Source organism: Diadema setosum, chromosome 10 (genome assembly GCF_964275005.1).
Source record: "Diadema setosum chromosome 10, eeDiaSeto1, whole genome shotgun sequence".
NCBI lineage: Eukaryota > Metazoa > Echinodermata > Echinoidea > Diadematoida > Diadematidae > Diadema > Diadema setosum.
The window spans coordinates 21340049-21363807 of record NC_092694.1 but is presented as its reverse complement, the minus strand read 5'-3'; the positions used below and the strand labels follow the sequence as shown (position 1 = coordinate 21363807).

The window sequence follows — 23759 nt, the reverse complement described above, 5'->3', positions numbered from 1 at the left end:
TATCTCACTGATATTAAATCGTCTTTTCCTCTATTCACGCCCTCGACAGGATAAACGACATTAACGTATTAGTTTCGCAGGGAGCAATTTGTTAGCACCTAGAAGTCCTGAGCACAACAGCAACAATAACTTGTGAATCACCTCGAGCAAGAACAGTATGATGCAACATGCAATGTGTACGAATGAAAACAACATCAATGATATCCCTACAATAGAGTACAAATTGTATGTTTATCATCTTTTCTGTATTTTGATCGATTGGAGACGAATTAAAAAGTCATGCGAGTTCTCCTCTTTTGAAATGTCACCACGAGTCTAGAATGAAAAGACACTTCCTTTACATACAAGTCGACTTTAATAAATTGACTCAGTCAGACAGTTAGAAAAACGAGACATTAAATAAGAGAGTTGAGACATGATTATGATTTCCTATGTTTTCAAAGATAAACAGATAAGCCCCAGGAATGTCGGTTCCAGACATGGTTTTCATGATAAACAAAATAATGTTCTCCCTTTACAGCTGCCTTTATTAGTTTGTACCTTAAAATACTGAGAAGTACACTAGTATATCACACCCAATAAAATGCTATGTAATCATCATGACACGATGATGATATATTTATTGTTGTGACACAACACATAACATGCTCTCTCCGAAAGAGGACTACGAAGTTTGTCTGTCTAAAATGCCACTGATATTGCAGTTTGACAGCTTCCTACATGTAATAGTAGTGACAGAAATAAAATCACTTGAAGTAAGTTGTTTTCTTTGTTTATTGCAGCTGATGTTTGACATATTGCCCTTTTTCGATGTAAATAAGCACCGATTATTTCGCGTGTTTAGAGCAATGACCATGGTAAAAATCATGGGCATTCATACTCTGGTGAGATTCGAACCAACGACCTCCAGATTGCTATTCAAGCGTCATAACAGCTAAACTTTCGAGCTTCCGCCCGGTATCCCGAAAGTTTATGACACTATTTTGTGGCATCTTTATTCCCGAGCAGCTTGTCTTTTTTGACAGTTACATATTGCTAGAATATCGGGTTTCGAGATCACTTACGTTGGAAGTTTTGGATTTCAATATTTCGCCTTAACTGTGAATAGTACTGTCACTACACACCAGCTAAAGCTACATCCGGGACGCATACGTTTTATTACGTACCGGTAACTTTGTGAACGTTGCAGACTGACCCGCTGCTACTCAGGAGTCAGTGATATAAATCTATATGAAAGAAACACCTTTTTAACAGTACGGACCATGATTTACTCGTGAATCCTAACGCTTTTTCACTTTCCCCACGTTTTAATCACTTAGATCATGGAGCTCCATGCTTAGATTCATCGGCCTCCTGCAAGCTGAAGCTCATCTGACAGGAAATCACAGAGTATCTCAACATCCAGCCCCGAGAATCGCGTTGGAAGATTTAATCGGCGTGAGAACGACATAAGGATTGCCTAGGAAAAACGGATATTACATGTATCGTGAATGGGTAATCACGATGAGAGGGAATCTGACTAGCCTTGAAACGCCGACTACAGATTGCTTTACGATATTTATTGAATGCTTCAGAGATCGAAACCTCCGATACAATCGATTTGACATCGGTTGCTGATCATGTTCGTCTGCTTCATTACCGGACAATGTTAAATTTAATTTAGTCGGGGTCCACAACCCAACAGGTCAACATTTCCTGTGTTTGAAAACGTGTTGAAGTGACTCATCTTCCACACTGAATAGGCGTCATGTGAAAATCTGTTATGTACCGGAGATGCGCATGCACTGATACACATTCCCATGGAATAACTACTGACTACCACGAGTTAGCATTGGACAGCGTTTCTGCCAAGGTTTCCGACAAAGTCGATCGGGAGCTGCCAGTGTCGTCTGCTCTCGAAATATCATTTTGTCAGTGACGGACTTCACGGCAACGCCGCTTGCATGCACGGAGCGCCAGTCTTTACACAGCTCACTTTGCGCCGAAAATCACGCAGGTGTCGCTAATGACTGTTGTCTCTTTCTCACCCACCATTAAGCTTGATAACTATATGTGATTTTTCCCCCTGTACAATTAGACTATAAGACTAAACGTGCCAAGGATCTGGAAGACACTTTTCGCTGCGGGATATGAAGCTCAACAAGGTGACAAAATCACGATATTATTGTCAATGTTGTCCTGAGCCATCAGAAGATGAGTTGGTACAACTATAGATAAACATCGCAGGTGAACACACTTACGCGATTTCACGCACGTTATGAGAGAATACGGTACATAATCTTGTTTGTGTTCGGATATTGACATTATGACCAAAGGCTCTGGGCGAGGTTGGGTGCTGTAGAGCAGTAGGACCTGTACGTCACCAGTAACGAGCAGAAGTGAACAATCATCTATTTCAAAGCGAGTTCGTCAACAAACAGCACATCAAAATGTCTGGGACTACTTGAACGTGACACTGGGGGCAACCTATGATCACTGCTTGAAATATGGCCGGAATCTTCGAAGATCTCCTTCTATCGGCCATAATGATAGGGGACGTTGCGACCGGCAAATCCTCACTGGTAACTCGCTGTGCTGAGGGAACATTTGAAGAAACAGAGCAGATAACAACAGGTGTGTATGACGTCAGGCGCGCCGGAAGCAGTTTTGGATTGGGGGGGGGGGCAAACATTGGAGGGGGCTCAAGATTAGACCATGCATATGTTACACAATATACACATACACACACACACACACACACACGCACACACATCTATTATATATATATATATATATATATACATATATATATATACAGACGATGAAGACAAACAAGTTGACATAATGCATTAGAATCCAACTTCATTTATTTGTAAACCAAATTTTCGACCCTTGCACGGATCTTCCTCAGGGTAACAGTGATATTTGTATTTGAAGCTCAGCACAGATAAATAATAATAATAACAAAGAAACGCGCCTGGTTGTCAGCTTAGAGTTTGAGCTAGGTTAGCAACCAACACGCACGGTTGTTAGCTTAAAATTTGCGCTATCTTCATGAGTGCAAAATCCTTAAACTCAATTATGACGTAACAATGCATCATAAAATGCATAAGAAGTAAGACATAGACATTTTCAAATCAAACTGATCGTTTACCAGCCGCGCAAAATACATACCAACACGCACGGTTGTTAGCTCATAATTTGCGCTATCTTCATAAGTGCAAAATCCTTAAACTCAATTATGACGTAACAATGTATCATAAAATGCATCATAAAATGCATAAGAAGTAAGACATAGACATTTTCAAATCAAACTGATCGTTTACCAGCCGCGCAAAATACATACCAACACGCACGGTTGTTAGCTCAAAATTTGCGCTATCTTCATGAGTGCAAAATCCTTAAACTCAATCATGACGTAACAATGTATCATGAAATGCATAAGAAGTAAGACATAGACATTTTAAAATCAAACTGATCGTTTACCATGATGCAGCCGCGCAAAATACATACCAACACGCACGGTTGTTAGCTCAAAATTTGCGTTTTCTTCATGAGTGCAAAATCTTTAAATTCAATTATGACGTAACAATGTATCATAAAATGCATAAGAAGTATAGTAAGACATAGACATTTTCAAATCAAACTGATCGTTTACCAGCCGCGCAAAACATATAGGAACCCGAAGAGAGCATAACGATTAAAATATGCAGATAAAACATTCTAAAGGCATGTTTGAGTAATAGCCGGTAAACTTTATCGAATTGGGCCTAAATTGAGGCGCAGAGACAAAGAGATATACTACTTATAGAAACTATATTTGCCTAGCCATGACAGGTCTCTGTTCAGCCCAGTCTGAAAACTCTTGCTACGAATTATAGCGCGCAGTTCAGCCAATTTTCTCTCATCCGCGGATTACGGAGTGTATGTCAGAGTATGTCGACAAAAAACTTCAGACATGCTTACCTAATATCAGAAGTTATGTTAAAGACACCACAGACTTCTTGAACAAGATAAACTCTACCGAAATTACGAAGGGATGCACTCTTGTGACTATGGATGTGAAAAGCTTATATACCAACATACCTCATGAGGAAGGTGTTCAGGCTTTGCAATCCTTCTTGCGTCGTCATTCGGAATATTCTCATGCTGAAATTGACGACTTAGCGACATTGGCAGAATTCATCCTCAAACACAACTATTTCAAGTTTGATGGTGAATATTTTCTTCAAAGCAAAGGTACTGCAATGGGTACAAAAATGGCTCCCGCTTACGCAAACATCTTCATGGCCGAGTTGGAGGAGGACTTTCTCTCAAAATCCCATCTTCAACCCAGTTTGTACCTCCGGTACATAGATGATATTTTCATGATATGGCCACATGATACCAATGACCTCAAATCCTTTCATGAAAGGTTTGATTCACACGATGGTAACATCAAATTCACCATGGAAAGTTCACAAGAGAAAGTCCACTTCCTTGACGTCACGGTCACTCTTTCCCCAAATGGGCAGAAACTCCAAACATCGGTGTACACTAAGCCGACTGACTCCTTCACCTATCTTAATTATAACTCATTCCATCCTACGCACATCAAGGAGTCAATAGTGTACAGCCAACTATTGAGGTACAAAAGAATAACATCCGACCCTCATACCTACGAATCGGATGCACTGCAACTAGGCAGGCATTTCATTGAGCGCGGTTATCCGATCAACTTGATCAAGAAATCCATGGAAAGGGTGAGCCGAAAAAGTAGAGAGGCTCTTCTCGTACAAAAAAGAAAAAACAAAGGGGAAGAAGCAGTCCCCTTTGTCTCCACGTATCACCCGAAAGGTCGCCAACTTGCCCTTACAATCAAGAAAGAGTGGCCCACAATCACGGTCGACGAAAAACTTGCTAAAATCATGCCTAGGGCCCCCCTACATGCACAGAGGCAGCCGCCCAGTCTGAAAAGATTACTGGTGAGGAATCAGCTACCCGGCCCACCTCAACCTAGAGGTAACAAACAATGTGGCAAAACGCGCTGTCAGATATGCACTCACATAATAACGGATAACTCCGTACAGCTCTCATCTGATTATACCATCTATCCTCCTGCTCACAACTGTGATTCAAGTAACGTTTTGTATTGTTTTCTTTGTAACAAATGCCCTGGAGTAGCCTATATTGGTGAAACAAGTACAAGTTTCAGAATGCGATTCAATAACCACAGATGTACAATCAGGCAACGCCGAACCGGTTTCCCAGTAGCCGAGCATTTCAGCCAAACCGACCATTCCTTAAGTGATCTTAAGATCTGCCTCTTCGGAGGCGGGTATAAATCCGCGGATGAGAGAAAATTGGCTGAACTGCGCGCTATAATTCGTAGCAAGAGTTTTCAGACTGGGCTGAACAGAGACCTGTCATGGCTAGGCAAATATAGTTTCTATAAGTAGTATATCTCTTTGTCTCTGCGCCTCAATTTAGGCCCAATTCGATAAAGTTTACCGGCTATTACTCAAACATGCCTTTAGAATGTTTTATCTGCATATTTTAATCGTTATGCTCTCTTCGGGTTCCTATATGTTTTGCGCGGCTGGTAAACGATCAGTTTGATTTGAAAATGTCTATGTCTTACTATACTTCTTATGCATTTTATGATACATTGTTACGTCATAATTGAATTTAAAGATTTTGCACTCATGAAGAAAACGCAAATTTTGAGCTAACAACCGTGCGTGTTGGTATGTATTTTGCGCGGCTGCATCATGGTAAACGATCAGTTTGATTTTAAAATGTCTATGTCTTACTTCTTATGCATTTCATGATACATTGTTACGTCATGATTGAGTTTAAGGATTTTGCACTCATGAAGATAGCGCAAATTTTGAGCTAACAACCGTGCGTGTTGGTATGTATTTTGCGCGGCTGGTAAACGATCAGTTTGATTTGAAAATGTCTATGTCTTACTTCTTATGCATTTTATGATGCATTTTATGATACATTGTTACGTCATAATTGAGTTTAAGGATTTTGCACTTATGAAGATAGCGCAAATTATGAGCTAACAACCGTGCGTGTTGGTATGTATTTTGCGCGGCTGGTAAACGATCAGTTTGATTTGAAAATGTCTATGTCTTACTTCTTATGCATTTTATGATGCATTGTTACGTCATAATTGAGTTTAAGGATTTTGCACTCATGAAGATAGCGCAAATTTTAAGCTAACAACCGTGCGTGTTGGTTGCTAACCTAGCTCAAACTCTAAGCTGACAACCAGGCGCGTTTCTTTGTTATTATTATTATTTATCTGTGCTGAGCTTCAAATACAAATATCACTGTTACCCTGAGGAAGATCCGTGCAAGGGTCGAAAATTTGGTTTACAAATAAATGAAGTTGGATTCTAATGCATTATGTCAACTTGTTTGTCTTCATCGTCTTCATGCTCTTATTCCAACACGCGGATAATAATACCATTATATATATATACATATATATATACATATATATATATATATATACATATACATATACATGTATATATATATATATATATATATATATGTAAAGTGGCGTACGGTGGGTCGAAACATGGGGGGCACCATAAAGTAATTTTAGACGGTCTGTATGCTTACAAGTGCGAGTGTGCGTGAGCAATAATGGGACTACAATACATTACGGAATGTGATACATTCAACAACACAGTCTTTGAGGAACATTGTAAGTTTTCCTTACATGGATTATGGAATGACGGTGTGAAACGATCGACAAATTATATACTGTCAGCAACATAAGGTGAATGGCATAACAATAAAATGCGAGCGAGCGAAGCGAGCGAGCTTGAAAATTTTGATATTCTAAAGTTCCAAAACTGGAGTTTTAATTGCAGCTATATATTTCGCTTTGGAAATAAATGGGGGCGCATCGGGCGCAACTGCTGGCAATTATTGGCAGCAACATCAGGAGAATGGCATAGCGATTCAATGCAAGCGAGCGAAGCGAGCAAGCTTGAAAATGTTGACATTCTACAGTCCCAAAACTGGGGTTTGTAGCTATATCTTTCACTTTGGAAATTAATGGGGCGGCGCATCGGGCGCAACTGCTGGCAATTACTGGCAGCAACATTAGGAGAATGGCATAACGATTGAATGCGAGCGAGAAAAGCGAGCGAGCTTGAGAATTTTGACATTTTACAGTTCAAAAACTACCGTTTGTAGTTATATCTTTCGCTTTGGAAATTAAGGGGGGGGCATCGGGCGCAACTGCTGGCAATTATACTGGCAGCAACGTTAGGAGAGTGGCATAACGATTGAATGCGAGCGAGCGAAGCGAGCGAGCTTGAAAATTTTGACATGTTACAGTCCAAAAACTCCCGTTTAGTAGCTATATCTTTCGCTTTGGAAATTAGGGGGGGGGGGCATCGGGCGCAACTGCTGGCAATTACTGGCAGCAACGTTAGGAGAATGGCATAACGATTGAATGCGAGCGAGCAAAGCGAGCGAGCTTGAGAATTTTGACATTTTACAGTTCAAAAACTACCGTTTGTAGTTATATCTTTCGCTTTGGAAATTAAGGGGGGGGGGCATCGGGCGCAACTGCTGGCAATTACTGGCGGCAACGTTAGGAGAGTGGCATAACGATTGAATGCGAGCGAGCGAAGCGAGCGAGCTTGAAAATGTTGACATGTTACAATCCAAAAACTCCCGTTTGTAACTATACCTTTCGCTTTGGAAATTAAGGGGGGCATCGGGCGCAACTGCTGGCAATTACTGGCAGCAACATTAGGAGAGTGGCATAACGATTCAATGCGAGCGAGCGAAGCGAGCGAGCTTGAAAACTTTGACATTTTACAGTCCCCAAACTCCCGTTTGTAGCTATATTCATTTTTCGCTTTGGAAATTAGGGGGTGGGGGCATCGGGCGCAACTACTGGCAATTACTGTCAGCAACATTAGGAGAATGGCATAACGATTCAATGCGAGCGAGCGAAGCGAGCGAGCTTGAAAATTTTGACATTCTAGAGTCCAACAACTGCCGTCGTAGCTATGTTTTTCGCTTTAGAAATTAAGGGGGAGGCGCATCGTGCTCAACTGCTGGATGCGAGCAAGCGAAGCGAGCGAGCTTGAAAATTTTGACATTTTACAGTCCAAAAGCTGCCGTTTGTAGCCATATTTTTTCCCTTTTATTCATATATATACATATTTATTTTACTTTCTTTGTCTATTCATTTATTTTCATTTTTATTATTACTATTTTTTTTTTTTTTGGGGGGGGGGCTTTTTGGGGGGGCAAAAATGCGTTTTGCCCCCCCACTTTTTGGATTGGGGGGGGGGGCGGCCGCCCCCCCTGCCCCCCCCACTTCCGGCGCCTATGTATGACGTCATAAAAAAAAAATATTGGCTCGCGGGTTCCACGACTGGAGATTATAATATTAAGTCGTTGTTGGGGTGTTTTTTTTATTCACAATATGCCGCCATTCTTTCTTTTTATTGACTCAGAGGGGTTTCCAACAATACACCTTTAAAACATCGAAGAATAAACGTGTAGACATGCAGGTCGTATGGTATAGCGAGACTTTTATCAAAATAGTAGGAACGAACAAATGTGAAGACATTCTAGGTTTCTTATTTTTTATGTGTGTCAGAACAGTGAAATAGGAATGTTGGGTCACATAAACAATGGCTATTTTGATGATGGTGAGGACGTTGTAGCATGTATGGTCTCACAGATCTCACTGAATTTGTTCCTTTTTGACATGTACAAAGAAAAAAACATCATATCCATACTCTCGTGGAGTTTTAACGAGTGAGCAAAGCTGACTTTGCAAAGTGAACGTTTCTTACAGTAACTGAACTATTTCTAATAATGGATGTTTTTATACTGCTCTCGTACCAGCCAATAGGAGAGTTGTAGTGACGTAAGTAAATCACCTCTTCTCATTGGCCAGAATGGGTCATGTGGTTGCATCCGATATCACTGTGTCGTAATAAATATCTGTGTTAGAATTTTATAAGTCAATAGCTGCCTTATGCCATAAAGTCGTCCAATTATACTTTATAAAAACGTCCAATCCGTGTGTTTGGCTGTACTCTTCATGTCAAAGGCAAAATAACAGCAGAGTGCAATGTTTCCCTTGACGCGTAATAGGCCTATATCCACACTTTGATTCATATTCGTGGTGTTTTTGTTAAGAGGAAAATTTTGTATACTTTGTTAAAGGGACTGTACAGTACTGGTTGAGGTGGGGATTCATGCTTTGAACATTCCTAAGTGAGATAATGAAAAGCCTCTTATGAAATATGAAAGAGCATGTAATTTTAAGAAGGATTCAACGTTTATTTGATGAAAATTGGTTTTCAAATGGCTGAGATATCAAAAAAAAAGTGCTAATAATAAAAGGCGACATGCCACAACTTTATTAGGATCTCTTTGTTTCACCTTGTTTTTGGATATCTCAGCCATTTCAGAAACAGATTTTCATTGAATAAACTTTTGATACCCCTTAGAACTGCATGCTCTTTGACATCTCATAGAGTGGTTTCTGAATATCTCGCAAAACGTTAAAAGCTAAATCGTCACCTCGACCAGAACTGTACACACCCTTTAAGATATTGGCACGCATAGTTACAAATAACACAGCTCTGATATTATCTACATCAAATGGTTCATATATTACAACTATCTGATCTTTTATCATAATGTTAAAATGAGCAAAGTATAATATGACTCGATGAATTTAATTGTAAACATGAATATGAATACATATTAATTGTGGTAACTGAAAATAGACCAAGGACATCACCCCAATAATGCAGTGGAAAATTATGTCGGAATTCATTCTGACTTAGTTATTCAGGTGTGGGTTTCTTCAATTTGTCTCAAGGATGGCTTGAATTTTAGTTGCTTTGCATCGACCAAAAAGACGATTTTATGATATGCTAAAAGCCCGTTAAGTATGAAACTTTTATCATTGTATTCTGCCAACTATACTCTATTTATCCGAATGAACTTGAACATGACTGGAAATTGTACTGTAAGCCTGCACAGTCTCACCATTCCACCACATCACCCCCTTTATACTAAGCTTTTGTATCATGAATCGATCAGTTGATGTTTTGTGACGTGTTCATTTTTGTGGGGTTTTTTTTTTCTCTCTCAATCCCGATGCATTATTGGTCCAATCCGCCCCCGCATAGTACGTTCTATACCACTAGAACGATTTCGTGACCGCATGACTAAGACATTCCAAATCTTACACTGTTCCCAGAAATTAATATACAGTATATATATATATATATATATATATATATATATATACATATATATGTGTGTGTGTGTGTGTGTGTGTGTGTGTGTGTATCTATTCAAATACCACTTTACAAACAAAACCATCAAGCGAATAGGGGTTAATCACACATGGACTCATTAATCAATCAAAAATGAAAAGAAAACGTACAGATTTCGAATAAATATGAGGAAAACTTGTTCATCCATCCAATCCATCAGTCGAGCAAGGAGTACCCATGGTACCAATTGGAGGGCAATTTACCATCTCGTGTAGTCCATTACTTGGCACGGATCCCAAACGAATATGCATACAAACTTAAACCAACAGATTGGCTGGTCAGAAATCATCATGTGTATTTGTCTGATATATATTTGTTGTTCCTGTTCGATCAGCTCTTATTGGTATAGTCGTCAGGGCAAAGAGACCCCTGACAAACTTTTGAGCAAACTTTGAACTCATTTTGGACAATGGTATAACTTTAAATGTGTGGAAAAACACTCTTAGTGTTGGAATGCATTACCTACATGTAATCATCCGGACGCGTCCATTTAAACCTTCTGGTGCCAATGAGTCAAATGTACACGAATTTCACACATTATACCTATGGCCAGGAAATAAACGTGGCACACAGAGGGTTAAAGACACATTCTATTCTATTCAGTTTGTTCCTGCTTCTATCTTTGTCGAAACAGGTGTAGATTTTAGCGTCGCCAAGTTGACCCTTGACGATAGAGAGGGGCCAACACGGGTGCGGTTGCAGCTTTGGGACACCACGGGTCAGGAGCGCTACCATGCCATCACCGCATCTTACTACCGACGGGCCATGGGCGTGGTCCTAGTCTTTGACGTCACCAGGTTAGACTCGTTCAAGCACCTGAAGGAAGTCTGGATCCCAATGGTCATCGAGGTGAGGGGCGAAGGGGTAAATGTAATGATTCAGTTAAGATGAGCCATGTGGATTAAGATGATACTGTGTTTTGTTTTGTTTTTTCTTTAATGGTCACATGGCTTCAACATTTCAAAGTGCTCAGAGCGCTAATAGGACTAACTTGATCTAACATATCCATGAAACGGCTTTTCTCCAATCATTTAGCACATAATGTACTAGTATTATGTAGAATATCATATCAATCGACGGGGGTGCCGTGGCATAGTGGATGAGGCTCTCGACTCCCGATCGCAGGACCTGAGTTCGAATCCCGCCCAGTGACGAGATGTTTTCCCCACCATGTCCCTCTCGACCCAGGTGTATAAATGGGTACTTGGCAACGCTAGGGTGATAATAATGGCAGAACCCTCTGGTAGAGCAGTGGCAACACTGAAGAGGCTACCCTGGGTAAATAAGACCTTGTTATTATTGTTATTATTATCGATATCATCACCGTTAGAAAGAGCAGTGTCTTCGAATAGAGAGAGAAAGAGAGAGAGAGAGAGAGAGAGGAAGAGCGGTAGAGAGAAAGAATCTCGTATGGGATGTACTAAACAAATTAACAAGGAACACAGTTATCATTCTAGTCACGCGCCGCAAAGGACCATTTTGAGATGCTCACAGGACGTCTTACCATAATAAAAGATTAAAAGACTTTTAACAATGGCCATCGATGTTCATTCTCACGTAGTTATAACAATACTGCCGTGATTGTTGTGCAATATGAGCCCTCGTTGACATTGTATTGTTCTATTTTTTCCCCTCCAAACATTAAGAACGTTTGCAAATGAGGGATGTTGCTTTCAATAGTCTAGAATGACCTAGATTATGTGTCATCGAGGAGAGATCCTCCTTAGTGTCATCATTCCGCTGTGATAATACACCGTTTAGAAGAGACAGCCGTTTTTCATTTCGAGTTGTTCTTTTCTACGCTCTCAACCTTCAAGAAATTAATGCAAATCAACACAAGTGCCGTTTATCTGAACTTGACCTTATTTTACTTTTGTTCCTTTTCTCAAATACAAGTGTCATACATAGCAATCATAAGGTTGGGTGCTTTTAAAATACGATGTACTGAAAGACGAGGAAAACTTGGCTTGGGGAGAAAGTGCCACAAACAAAAAATTGACTTGAGAGAAACTAGTATCAACTGTTGTACCCATTATTCTGGAAGTTGGCATAACTACTGAAACACTGTCGAGTAAAATAACAATAGATAACTATATACATACAACAACAACAAAAAATGATCGGAACATCTGAGAAGACGTGAGATGGGGGAGGGGCGTGAAGAGGGAGAGAGAGAGAGAGCATTGATGCTAACATAAAGAGTATAGAAAAATAGGCTTGCAGGATGACTACTCAGAGTGCAACGAAAGTACCTTGAAATATTAGGAGAATGCTAGCAGAAATAAACAGGTACAAATACAAAGAAATTTCACTGATAACTACAAAGAATATAACTCTATCATTGATTCAAATACTAATACTACTTTGCAATTTAAGCTTAAGAACTGAAATACTAACAGAACAGGTAACAGCAGAGTCAAGTGAATTCCAAAATCCCGGTCCTGTACAAATTAGTGTGTGTGTGTTTTGTAATTGAGTCCTTGCGTGAGGTACTCAGTAAATGAAGAGCACTCGCGCTTCCGGTGGCACAGCTATGAATTTGATTATTTTTGGTAAACATATTATCTCATCCTTCATTTCTTTCTCCCGCGCGACAGAATGATATATTATTACTGCTTGCCTCACACAAGCACTAGTGAAATCATTGCGTAATACAAAACAATAATACTTCTTATTTCTCGAGAAAGCTTCATTTCACCTTCTTATACACTTCCGAAGTCTGTTATCTCTAACAGGACTTCAAAGCAGGTCTTGATTATTGTTTTACGTGTGGTTTTATGCGTCCCTTATGTGTCACTGAGATTTCGCATATAATTTATATCTCTCCAACTCTGTCGTCATACCTTAACCCCTTAGAGATAGTGTTGAGCACACACAGAAATTGGGCCACCGGAGAATGTGTTTTATATAATATGAAAACCGGAAACATCAAGTGAAAAGTTTGATTACAAAATGGATTAAGTGCCGTTTCCAAAGATTAAGTCCATCATCAGATCATAGCGCAAAATAAGACATTTCCAGTGATACATTCCTTGTTACATAACATGGAATATTCTTTTAGGTTATGATTAAAAATAACCCATATTTTCTTATTATTTTCTGTATTTTAGCACATTTAATCGCAAATATCTTAAATAGACAAGAATGGAGTTAACTCGTTTGCAATCAGACACTTCAAGTGGTGAGACCACTTAACCAACTTGGAACCACAACTTCCAATACTACTGGTATCTCATAGACTATAATAACCGGGGTAATGGCAGAGTTAATATTCTGCCACAATTACATCATGGCCACGTATGGTGAAAGGTCAAATACCTCCAACTCGTGCTTTTCTAAATCTTTGGCACCGTATACTATATGCCTTGATAAGACAGTGTACGGAAAGAAATGGGTTTGTTTTGTTTCGCATATTATTTCAAGTATGTTCTGAGTGTTTACCCGAGTTGGGAAGTTTGTTTGTTCAAACCTTTTACCAAGATAATGCAAGAATGTGGAGTATGGTATAGGAAGCATGGGTTAAAATCACGTAATACACATCAATGTGTCTTTCATTAATTCACAAAGAAATGGGTTTGTTTTGTTTCGCATATTATTTCAAGTACGTTCTGAGTGTTTACCCGAGTTGGGAACGTTTGTTTGTTCAAACCTATTACTAAGATAATGCAAGAATGTGGCCTTTGATATAGCAAGCATGTATGGTGGTATCATGGGTTTAAACCACGTAATACACATTAATGTGTCTCTCATTAATTCACAAAGTATCTTTGTTTTAGTAATAACACAGCCGTCGTAGTTTTGTACCATCAGGTGCCAGGTACGAACACAGAGATTTGCGGAGGAGATGTTTTGTGTGAGTGAATTCAGACGCTGTTCTTATGCCGAGCTTGTAATACATGTATACACAAATTCGTATGATTTCACAGAGATGAAGAAACCCCCTGTTTTTCTCCCTAGTCATGCTAGTTATGAATATAAAGAACAGAAAAAATGACAACAAAGCAACTTAATTCTATATCCATGACTTCTTTTTTATGATTTGATAGGACATCGTCATAACTTATTTCATCGACATTATTCTGATATCATGCCGAAAACGTTTGCAAAAGTGAGGGGTGAATGCACAAACGACATATTACAGCATCGGGCAACAAATAGCTTCTCAAATACGTCACGTGTTTACTCTTTACCAACAATAGGGTATATACTCTTTGAAGGAGCACTCATTCAGTGCTATAGTCATTTTAATGCTTACAGCAATCATGTGTATCGTAAGGTACGTGAACGCAAGGCATAAAAAACAAGAAATTTCGCAATGACCTTGCATAACCTCATGTACTTAACAGCCTCGTAATCTTGCCAGTCAAAATGTGACTTATAGATAAGCAGTTCCAGTTTAGTCAGTCGAATAAGAAATATAATGAGTTTATTTTTTGATTTTCATGTGGGAAATATTTCCCTCATTTCAGCTCACGGGAGAGTGCGAATTCAGTGATCATTATGAAGGCTTATTCGTTATGATAAGGGGGCTCAGGGTGTGAAAAGCACATACCTTGCTAGTCCTTTAGACTTCGTTAAAATTCATTTTCCATAGAACACTTCAAAAGAAAAGTATCTCGAAATAGTATGAGTTATAGTGACGTGCTCAGTGATGATGAAACAGTTAAATATAGATCGATATGAATTCTACTTTCAGTCGCTTTGCAGTCAGTGTGCACTCACAGCGTAGTGCTGTTCAAGAAAAGAAAGCCTACCAGACTAAAAAGATTTGCTACAAGAAAACAAATTTCCATTTCTTGGAAATAGTCACTAGTCAACTTATTCAAACGATTATAATTAATGTGATGGTGAATGACGAGGTAACAAAGCTATCGTGAAGACACCAATCATTCAAAGGTTGGTCATGAAATAAAGGAGAATCATCATAAAGACAACACACTATTGTCTTGGAAAGCCCGACTCTATGTCAGAGATGATGCATTTTGTATTTGTGCATCTTTCAGTACGTCATTGGATAAAGTAATGAACATAAGTTATGGAAATAAACTAAATATTTGCTAAATGGTAAGCTGTATCCATATCCCTAAAATGATAAACCTCCAAATACTCTGTTCAAAGCATAACGTTGCGTGCTCGTATATGTTTCTGTCCTTGTCACGCAGAACGCTGATCCGGAGGCTGTTTGGATGTTGCTAGGCAACAAGGTGGATCTCGCTGATTGGCGGGAAGTAAGCATGGAGCATGGTTATGCGGTAAGTAGTGGCTTGCAACTTTTTACTTGGATGTGGAGTAACATAAACCAGGTTTAGATCTCCAATCTCTATGCTGTTGGAAAAGTAAACAAATAAATAAGCGACAAAATAAATGCTTCTTGAAAATGAACTGACATATTCATAGAATTATTACATACATTTTTTGTGCGGTACAAACAATGAATTGATAAGTAACAAGAGCTAAACATAGTCAGCTGTACAGAATAACGCAACAGTTTCCAAGATTAATTCCGCTCCTTTCAATAATACATCGCATATACTGATATGATTGATTCTAAGTTTACTGATATCGCCAGTGGGCTTCTCCTTATTTGTTTGGAAGTTCTTTCATTAATTTCATTCATTTTCTTTTACTTTTGCTGAATAGGAGATCAAAACAGCAGCTATAGATCATACGTTCTAAAGGTTGCAGTGTAAGCTACCTATGAACTTAGAATTATACAATACTTTATTCATTGTTTAACCGATATGGTAGAACCGAACCTCGAATGGACAAGCCCGTCACATCAACGCATTTGAACTTGAATCAAGGTGATGTATACAAAAAAAAAAAAAAAATGAATAAAAAAAATCAATAGGGCATATCGTATTCGATATTTAGATTACGCGGAACTCATTTGCTTGCAAGCTTTTGTTATTGTTTTGAATACTGCACATTCATAGACTTTTAATCGTTGTCAGGAATGTGTGACTCTATCTGTCAATTTATCAAACTGCCATGTGTTCTTCTTTGTCTCCCTTATTGTCTGCGTGGTGTCATTCTCATCTCACCGTCCTACATTGATGTGTAACGACCGCAGCTGGCCGAAGGCCTCGGGTGTCCTTACGTGGAGGTCAGCGCGAGGGAGAACCATTTGGTCTTCGACGCTTTCCACATCCTCGCCAAACAGATTCTGAAATATACGGTATATTTTTTAAACTCTAGACAGTCACGTGACCAATACAACCATATCTATGTGTGGGGGTAGATGTGCACTCATGATGTGCTACTGATAATCAAACGAACAGATCTTTTGAGACGTTCGCATAATTTAGTTCCAAATTTTTGGTACCTCTACGTAGATTGCCATGTTCAAATCAAATATACGGACTCAGGTTGAAAAAGATATACTGACTTTAACTGATGAATATCGATCAGGGCCTCGTTTTATCAAAAGATAAAATCAATTTTACATTTCCTTACTACACAGGCTGCCACAGTCTTACAGTTGAAATCAACTATTGATTATTGTCAATTTTAACTCTTCATAAAACAGGGCCCTGGCCTCTCTTTTTTTTTTTCTTCAAATTAATGAACTTTCGCATTGAGTCGTCTCTATTGCAACTGATTGATAATTGCCCTTCATCGACATACCCGAGAGAAACCACGAGCAAATTTTGAGATGGTATAGTTTGGCGCCCACTGCAAGACACAACAGCATTTAGCAATGCGAGTTTCACACCTCTGAATAATTTTCCATGGACAAACATGTAAAACGATAAATAATATACACGAAAGATTTAGTGTATTTTGTGTTTCAATAAGTAGATCAGCTTATTTCATTCAAGTCCTGAAATTTGAGGGGGGGGGGGGGCTTTTTCTCTTCAAACTCCTCTCAATAATCCTTAGAAAAAAATTGTTTTAATAATTTCATGTGTTTTCTGACTCTGCATCGAATCAAACCTACTCCGCCCTTCAGTAATTACAAGAGAAAGGGTCGAGACTCCAAATGAAATGCATTTTGTTGAGGGATTCACCCTTATCAACAATACCTAATTAATTTTTAACATGCTTGTACGGCTTATTTATTATATTTTCTCTGAATTTATTGTAGTACCTTTGTAACCAATAAGTGATGGGGCTCGGCTGGTCCACTTTATTTATAGGCATGAGACCCATATGTCGAGTGTGTGCAAATGTTTGTGATAGCGCAATGAGTCAAGAGGGCGCTATTCGATTCAGCGTCACTGATGTGGTTCTGTTGTCTCTTCCTGCAGTATCCGAAGCTCAACCCGTGCGCCAGCCCTCGGGCGAAGAGCATCAAACTGGGCAAGGAAGACGAGCACTCCGAATGTTGCAGGTGACCAAGCGTTCGCTTCTGACGTCATATAGCTTGCCCGTTACGTCATGGACTGTTCGATGACATCATGACTGTTTTCACGTCTAGGCGAGATTTCGGTGCGCCACCATTGGAGACTTGCAGGGGATCACCCTGCCAACGAGGCACCAGTGGCTACCCCTTTCGAGAAACTCGTCATTAACAAAGCACCTCAACTGCTCAAAATAGAGATTTTCAGAGCAAGTTTGCAGTCATAAACCCACTCGATTGGTGGGGAAAGTGTGATACACTTTAGAGCAGTGAAATTTCTCCAAGATATCGCCGAATTGTTAACGTTTCCACGAAACGATGAGGGTATGATATGGGTCACACGGTCGCCTTAAGAAGCTGCAGTCGACATCGGGGCAATCTTACAAAGAGCAGTCTCCCTATTCCTAAAACCAGTGTCATTGCGTTTTAGCCGGCTACGAGAAGTTTTGCAGGTTGCCGAAATATTGCTTCCTTCAAAGGCAAAACACACAAGTCCATGTAGGAGACGAGTCAAAGTTACTTCCCAGGAAGTATGTCTTTCACGCCAAGCGTCCTGGTCGAACCGTATATGGACTTCAGATCCAAAATTTTGGTCAAAAAAGAGTTTCCTTTCAGATATATGGTTTTAAAATGTTATACGATACTGTAAAGATATTTATAGTCATTGTGTTTACCAATGCTGACTCAAGGCGGCAATCCCGAATACCTAGTACGACATTTATCTGAAATAGTACACTCATGGATCATCACAAGATCTCGGACCCGCGCAAGCACAATTTGAAATATCATGGTAAATTAGGGGAGAAAATCAGAGATTTGTGTTGTTGCTTCTTACCCCGAGGACTTACAAGAAAGATATTACGATGTATATAAGAGCGGGTTGGGTGAGAAGAAGTCGAGGGTAAAATAACTCTCCAAGACAGCCTTTCAAACCTTGAGGTTTGGACATTACACACTCCCCTACAACAAAATCATCATGCGTTATTGTGTCATGGGTTTGTCAAAGCACTTTGGGAAGGCATACTGTCAGCGATAACTTCCTGTGCTTGCAGTTATTTGCGGATTTTTATTTACAATCTACAGAATTTCCCCCAAACATGTAGCACTACTTCAGTGTCATGTCCGTGATAATTTTTATCACAAAAAAATGGTTTTTTGTTCCACATGAAGTGCCATAATTGTTATAACAGTATTGTTGTTATTGTTCTTGTTGTTGTTGCTTTATGTAGACCCCACTGAAATAGTAGACAAATAATGTTTTGCCTTGAGAGTTTCTGGTTAAAAGCTTAAGTAGAGTAAATTTGTTTTATATTTTGGATAAAAAGTTTGAACCAAAGAAGGGGAAATGTGAGGCGAGAAGTTGTGTGGAGAATGAGATGTCGTGATGTCACAACTGTTTTGTTAGAAATTGTTACAGTAAAAAGAGTGACGGTATGAAAATAGCGCGCGATGTCAGAATTGCTTTGTAATGTCATAATTACTTTGGACATCATTTCACAAATAGTATACCATGGAGTGTCAGAAAGCCAAACATTCTGAAATAGCTGAAAATACATAATTATAATGATCAAGTGTTTTGTCCGACAAATTTGTTGGACAAATTCGCTCTAAGTCAATCAGATGCAAGGATTTCAGTAAGTTATATCAGTTTGTCAGAAAAAAAAATCTGACAAAACGCTTCATGAAATGCGCTTCAGATCACATCTCTCCTTCACTGACATGACTGAGGATCATCTTCTGTCACAGAGCGTTGGTTATTTTCCATATCGACATCGATTTTACATTGTGACGTCATCGTTACGTACCTCAAGCCTTACGGGCTGTCATTTGGGGTGAATGATAATATCTCGATTCGTGATCTACCATGATGCTAGCTAGCCTTTTGCAAAGGCAACTCTCAAGGAACTTGCACTCACACAGCGATCGGATCGCATCTCGCCGCTCGCGCGCTGTGTGTGGGAATCCACGCCACTCCTTGTGCGTGTTCTCAAATTATAGCGAGCTACCTTTCCAAAAGGCTACCATGATGCTTTACATACCAACATATTGTGACAAGCGAACGCGTTAAAATCCAGTTTCTTTCTTTATTTGCTCTCTTTCTCAGTGTAGAAAATCAGGTTTGATACGCTTCAGCAGCAGTGTTGTCGTATAGTAAGAAAAGTAGTGTAACTGAAATATTTTGTCCGCTGTATATTTATTCGAAAGGAGATATATTTTTTCTTATATTTCTGTATTTTATACAGACTATAGTGTGGGTCATTTCAATTGTCCAATGTTTTACACACAACTATTGCAGTGTTCACTTTTATCTATGTTATTTTTGGTGATTTTGGAGGGAATTTTGACTCAGTTGACAAATAGATAGTTTGAAGCCAGCTCAGTATTCCGTTAAACAAGCTTTCGCAGATTGGTTTGGGGATTTTTCTTGGTATCCACATTTGTTTGGTAACCAAAGTAGGGATGGGAGACATGGATTGTGTGTGTGTGTGTGTGTGTGTGTGTGTGTGTGTGTGTGTGTGTGTGTGTGTGTGTGTGTGTGTGTGTGTTTGAGTGTGTGTGTGTGTGTGTGTGTGTGTATCCCTGCGTACATTATGTACGCTGTGTGTCGTGTGTAAATGTATGTGTAATGTGTTTTTATATAAACCTATTCAAGGGACATACAATAACGTGTGGTATGCCATCTCTTATTATTAGCGTGCAAGTGGACAGGAAAATAATGCGTTCGACATTCCCTAGTCCTAGTAATATGACAAACGGAGAAACACAATTCTCCACCGAGGTCGGAAGTTCTTTGTAATTATGTAACATTTAACCGATCTCGGGGGTAATAGAATTATTTTATTGTCTAGGGGCCAGTGTGCGATGTGCACTGTACTGTGAAATCTAGTACAGTATGTAGGCCCTATTTTCAAATGTGATACATATTCAAGTCTTTTAACAATCGTAGATGAAATTTCAATATTGAAAGGCTGTGATTACAAGGCCGCATTTCACATTCAACGAGAAATTAAGAATGTTGACAAAAGTTGAGGGTAACCGACAAACTCACCGTACACGGCCCATGGTCGTGTGTAGGACACCGTGGGAAGATGTCCTTCGGTGTAGCGAGGTGTATGGTCATGCATAATCGCACAATGACCAGCGTGTTTGTTTTCCATTTCACTTGAATAAAAAAGAAATAAAATATAATAACGTTCGATTTGTGCAGACAAGCGGATACAATCTATTATAGTACATGACACTGAAGTATAGTCTCTCTTCAAGCGAAGTAGAGTACACGATCATTAAAAAAAAAACAAAACGGTTTTTTAACAAAATTCTCGATACAACGAAATAAAAATTCAGGTCCCAAAATTATCTATGTATCTATACTCACTATACTGTGGACTTAAACGAAATTTCGATATAACCAATGATATATATTGGGAGTGTACTGTAGTTTAATTCATTCTCTAATTAATTGGACAATTTAAGTTCGACTTAAATTGCAACTAATATGGATGGCCGTGCAACTACCGGTACTAACATTAAATTGGAGAATCCCCTTGAGCAATGGTGTACCAATTGCCAGGCACAGACAGGCCAAGCAGAGGAGTATGAACGGTCACCCATAAACCAAGACAAACTTGAGTTAAACTTAGTCTTTGTGAAACACCCCCTGGTCCAAAAATATTGTCTGAGGGGATTGCACGTCCAAGAATGAGAAGTGGAACCACGACAACTTAACGTTATGCATTCACGTGGGATTCAATTATTTGCAACTGTCTGGGTAAAGGCCTATCATTAAAATTCAAAAAGCAGGCAGAACGTGACTATTCAAACTTTATTACGAACTTTTAGATTGGCAGATGGAATTGGCAGATAAAATGGTCGGGTCAATTTGGTCGTTCCTCTAGATTTAGCATATAAGAATGAATGTGACAACGCGATCAATACACCGACTGATTCTTACTTGCAGTGTATGAAAATGTTTAGGAACTTGAAATTCACTGTTGGCAGCCATAAAGGCAATTTTTTTTTCTTTAATGCGATGTCTTCTCATTTTGATTTCTCCTCTCTGTCCCTCATTCATTTTGTCTCGTGCAAATAGTGTCTAAATATTAAGAGCTTAAATTCTATTTTGTGTGTGCAATAGAAATTATTCACTGATAGTCTGCTGTATCTTTCTATGATTAAAAAAAAGTCTTTATATACATTGTCGTATCAAATCTTCGGACTGTTATGATTTGCGTGTAGGTAGTGTTGTTTGGTTGCAGACACGTTTGTTTGCAAGAATGAATTAAAAGCAAAGGATTTTGTCCGCCTTGAAAGATCAATCAAGTGTGCTGTCGTGTTATTCCTCAGAGTCACGTAAGCGGAATTATTGATAACGTAGTCAAAGGAGTGGTTGGACAGTTACAAGAAGTGCTCGCAATAACGCATTCATAGTCCTTTTTTAATATTTCGATGTGAAAAGTAAACCACAATGAATTGATAGATGACCAAACATGTTCATGAGCGACTTGGACTATTAATCACAGTATAGAAATAAATGAATTGATAGGACGAATGTTTCACAAAATCTCTGTGCACTTGCAGCAGTTTTAGGAGTACAATGTACTAGTTTTATGTCTGTACTCTGTACACATTGCACACCGGTGTTAGAAAGTATAATTTGGCATTTTCTTCTGGTTGCGTTCTTGTTTAGTTCAAGCACGTTTGAACCTTCATGATAAAAATGAAGAGAAACAGAGACAGAAAGAGAGAGAGAGAGAGAGAGAGAGAGAGAGAGAGAAAGAGAGGGGAAGTAAAGAGAGAGGTCGGTATGACGAGATAGAGGGAAATATGGAAGAGATAAAGAAATATTTTCCTCATGATTTTTTCCTAATTTCCTAATTTCATGAATTTGAATATTTTTCCTTGTTACAGTTTTGTCTGTCAGACTGTTGAGATACGGGGCGAATACGGGGCGAATTAACTGAACATACTTGAATCTGTTAGCATTGATTGATTAACTTCAGCTTTTATGATTCTTTATTCGTTCGATTTTCCCACAGTCACAACACGTTATCATAATATGGGGTGGCACCTGATTCCTCGATATTTGGGTTCGACTCACCTGTTAGCAAAATCAGTCAATTTACTTTTTGATCAAACTGAAACACCTACGTGATGACTCAAAAAAAGACCATAGAAAACGCCTCAAGCATTCACTAAAAACACGAGTAATATGAAACGAAACGATGCTTCATTTCTTTTTCTTTGTTATACTTTGAGCTTATGGTTTGAAACACAAACATGCCACTGCCGACTTTCATCCTGAGAGCTTCATATAAATCTCGAGGCTGATGTAGGGCTCTTGGAAAAAAGGGAATTCGCATTTTTTGAGGAGTTCCCAGGTATTCTTTCAACAATATTCTTCAATACTTCAAGTGATTATCTATCAAACCACCAATTGTCAAACTTTTCGCCTGACGTTCTCACTAATGATTTTTCTCACGGTTAATGTTTCAAACTAATCAAAATGCCCCTTGGATTAGACCCTACGTGAAAAAAAACTCCCGATTTTTAGATTTTTTAAAGTGGAAATGGAAAATACATTGTGAAACGAACTCGAAATATACGAAAACAAAAGCAGATATCCACCAAAGGAGGTTCCTACTTCTCGGGAAGGTATATCATCGGTTGACATAATTTAATCATTGCAGGGATCGGGAAGAGGGGATTCATCTGTTCTCAACGTTTCTCGTCGTTGGCCTTATTTTTCCTCTGAGTAATCGTCATTTTGTAATTTAAAACACATTTTGCAGGAATGATCCTTCGGAGTAATCATTGGATTTACCTGAGATTGTTTTGGGCCCAGGCTGTACACTTGATATCAATTATCAACTATTCATCTTTATCTTTAGTGCGCCTTAATTACATTTTGTGTAGAATATCTCTACAGGACTGTTTATGTTATAAATTAGTGTTCTCATTCATATAGATATGAGGGCTGCTCAAGGGTACTGTTATACGATTTCGAGCACATCGTTCCAACAATTAGGAGGTTGCATGAGGATCATCTTTTATATCCTCAGGCTCAGATTAGCCAACCCTCTACTACTCATGTAATAATGCAGTACACCATT

At 39.0% G+C, this 23759-nt stretch overlaps 1 protein-coding gene across 1 annotated transcript; it reads left to right on the top strand.

Annotated features, from left to right (window-relative positions):
* Positions 1 to 1923: 1923 nt before the first annotated feature.
* Positions 1924 to 18648, top strand: LOC140234289 (uncharacterized). The gene is made up of 5 exons (XM_072314349.1): positions 1924 to 2613; positions 10942 to 11156; positions 15470 to 15559; positions 16381 to 16485; positions 17558 to 18648. The coding sequence occupies exons 1-5, from the start codon at positions 2487 to 2489 to the stop codon at positions 17642 to 17644; spliced, it is 624 nt and encodes a 207-aa protein (XP_072170450.1). The 5' UTR covers positions 1924 to 2486; the 3' UTR covers positions 17645 to 18648.
* Positions 18649 to 23759: the final 5111 nt, after the last annotated feature.

Coding starts and splice junctions, on each gene's coding strand:
- LOC140234289 (XM_072314349.1), top strand. CDS start 2,487: ATGGCCGGAATCTTCGAAGATCTCCTTCTATCGGCCATAATGATAGGG. Junction 2,614..10,941: donor AACAGAGCAGATAACAACAG/GTGTGTATGACG, acceptor TTGTCGAAACAG/GTGTAGATTTTAGCGTCGCC. Junction 11,157..15,469: donor GGATCCCAATGGTCATCGAG/GTGAGGGGCGAA, acceptor CTTGTCACGCAG/AACGCTGATCCGGAGGCTGT.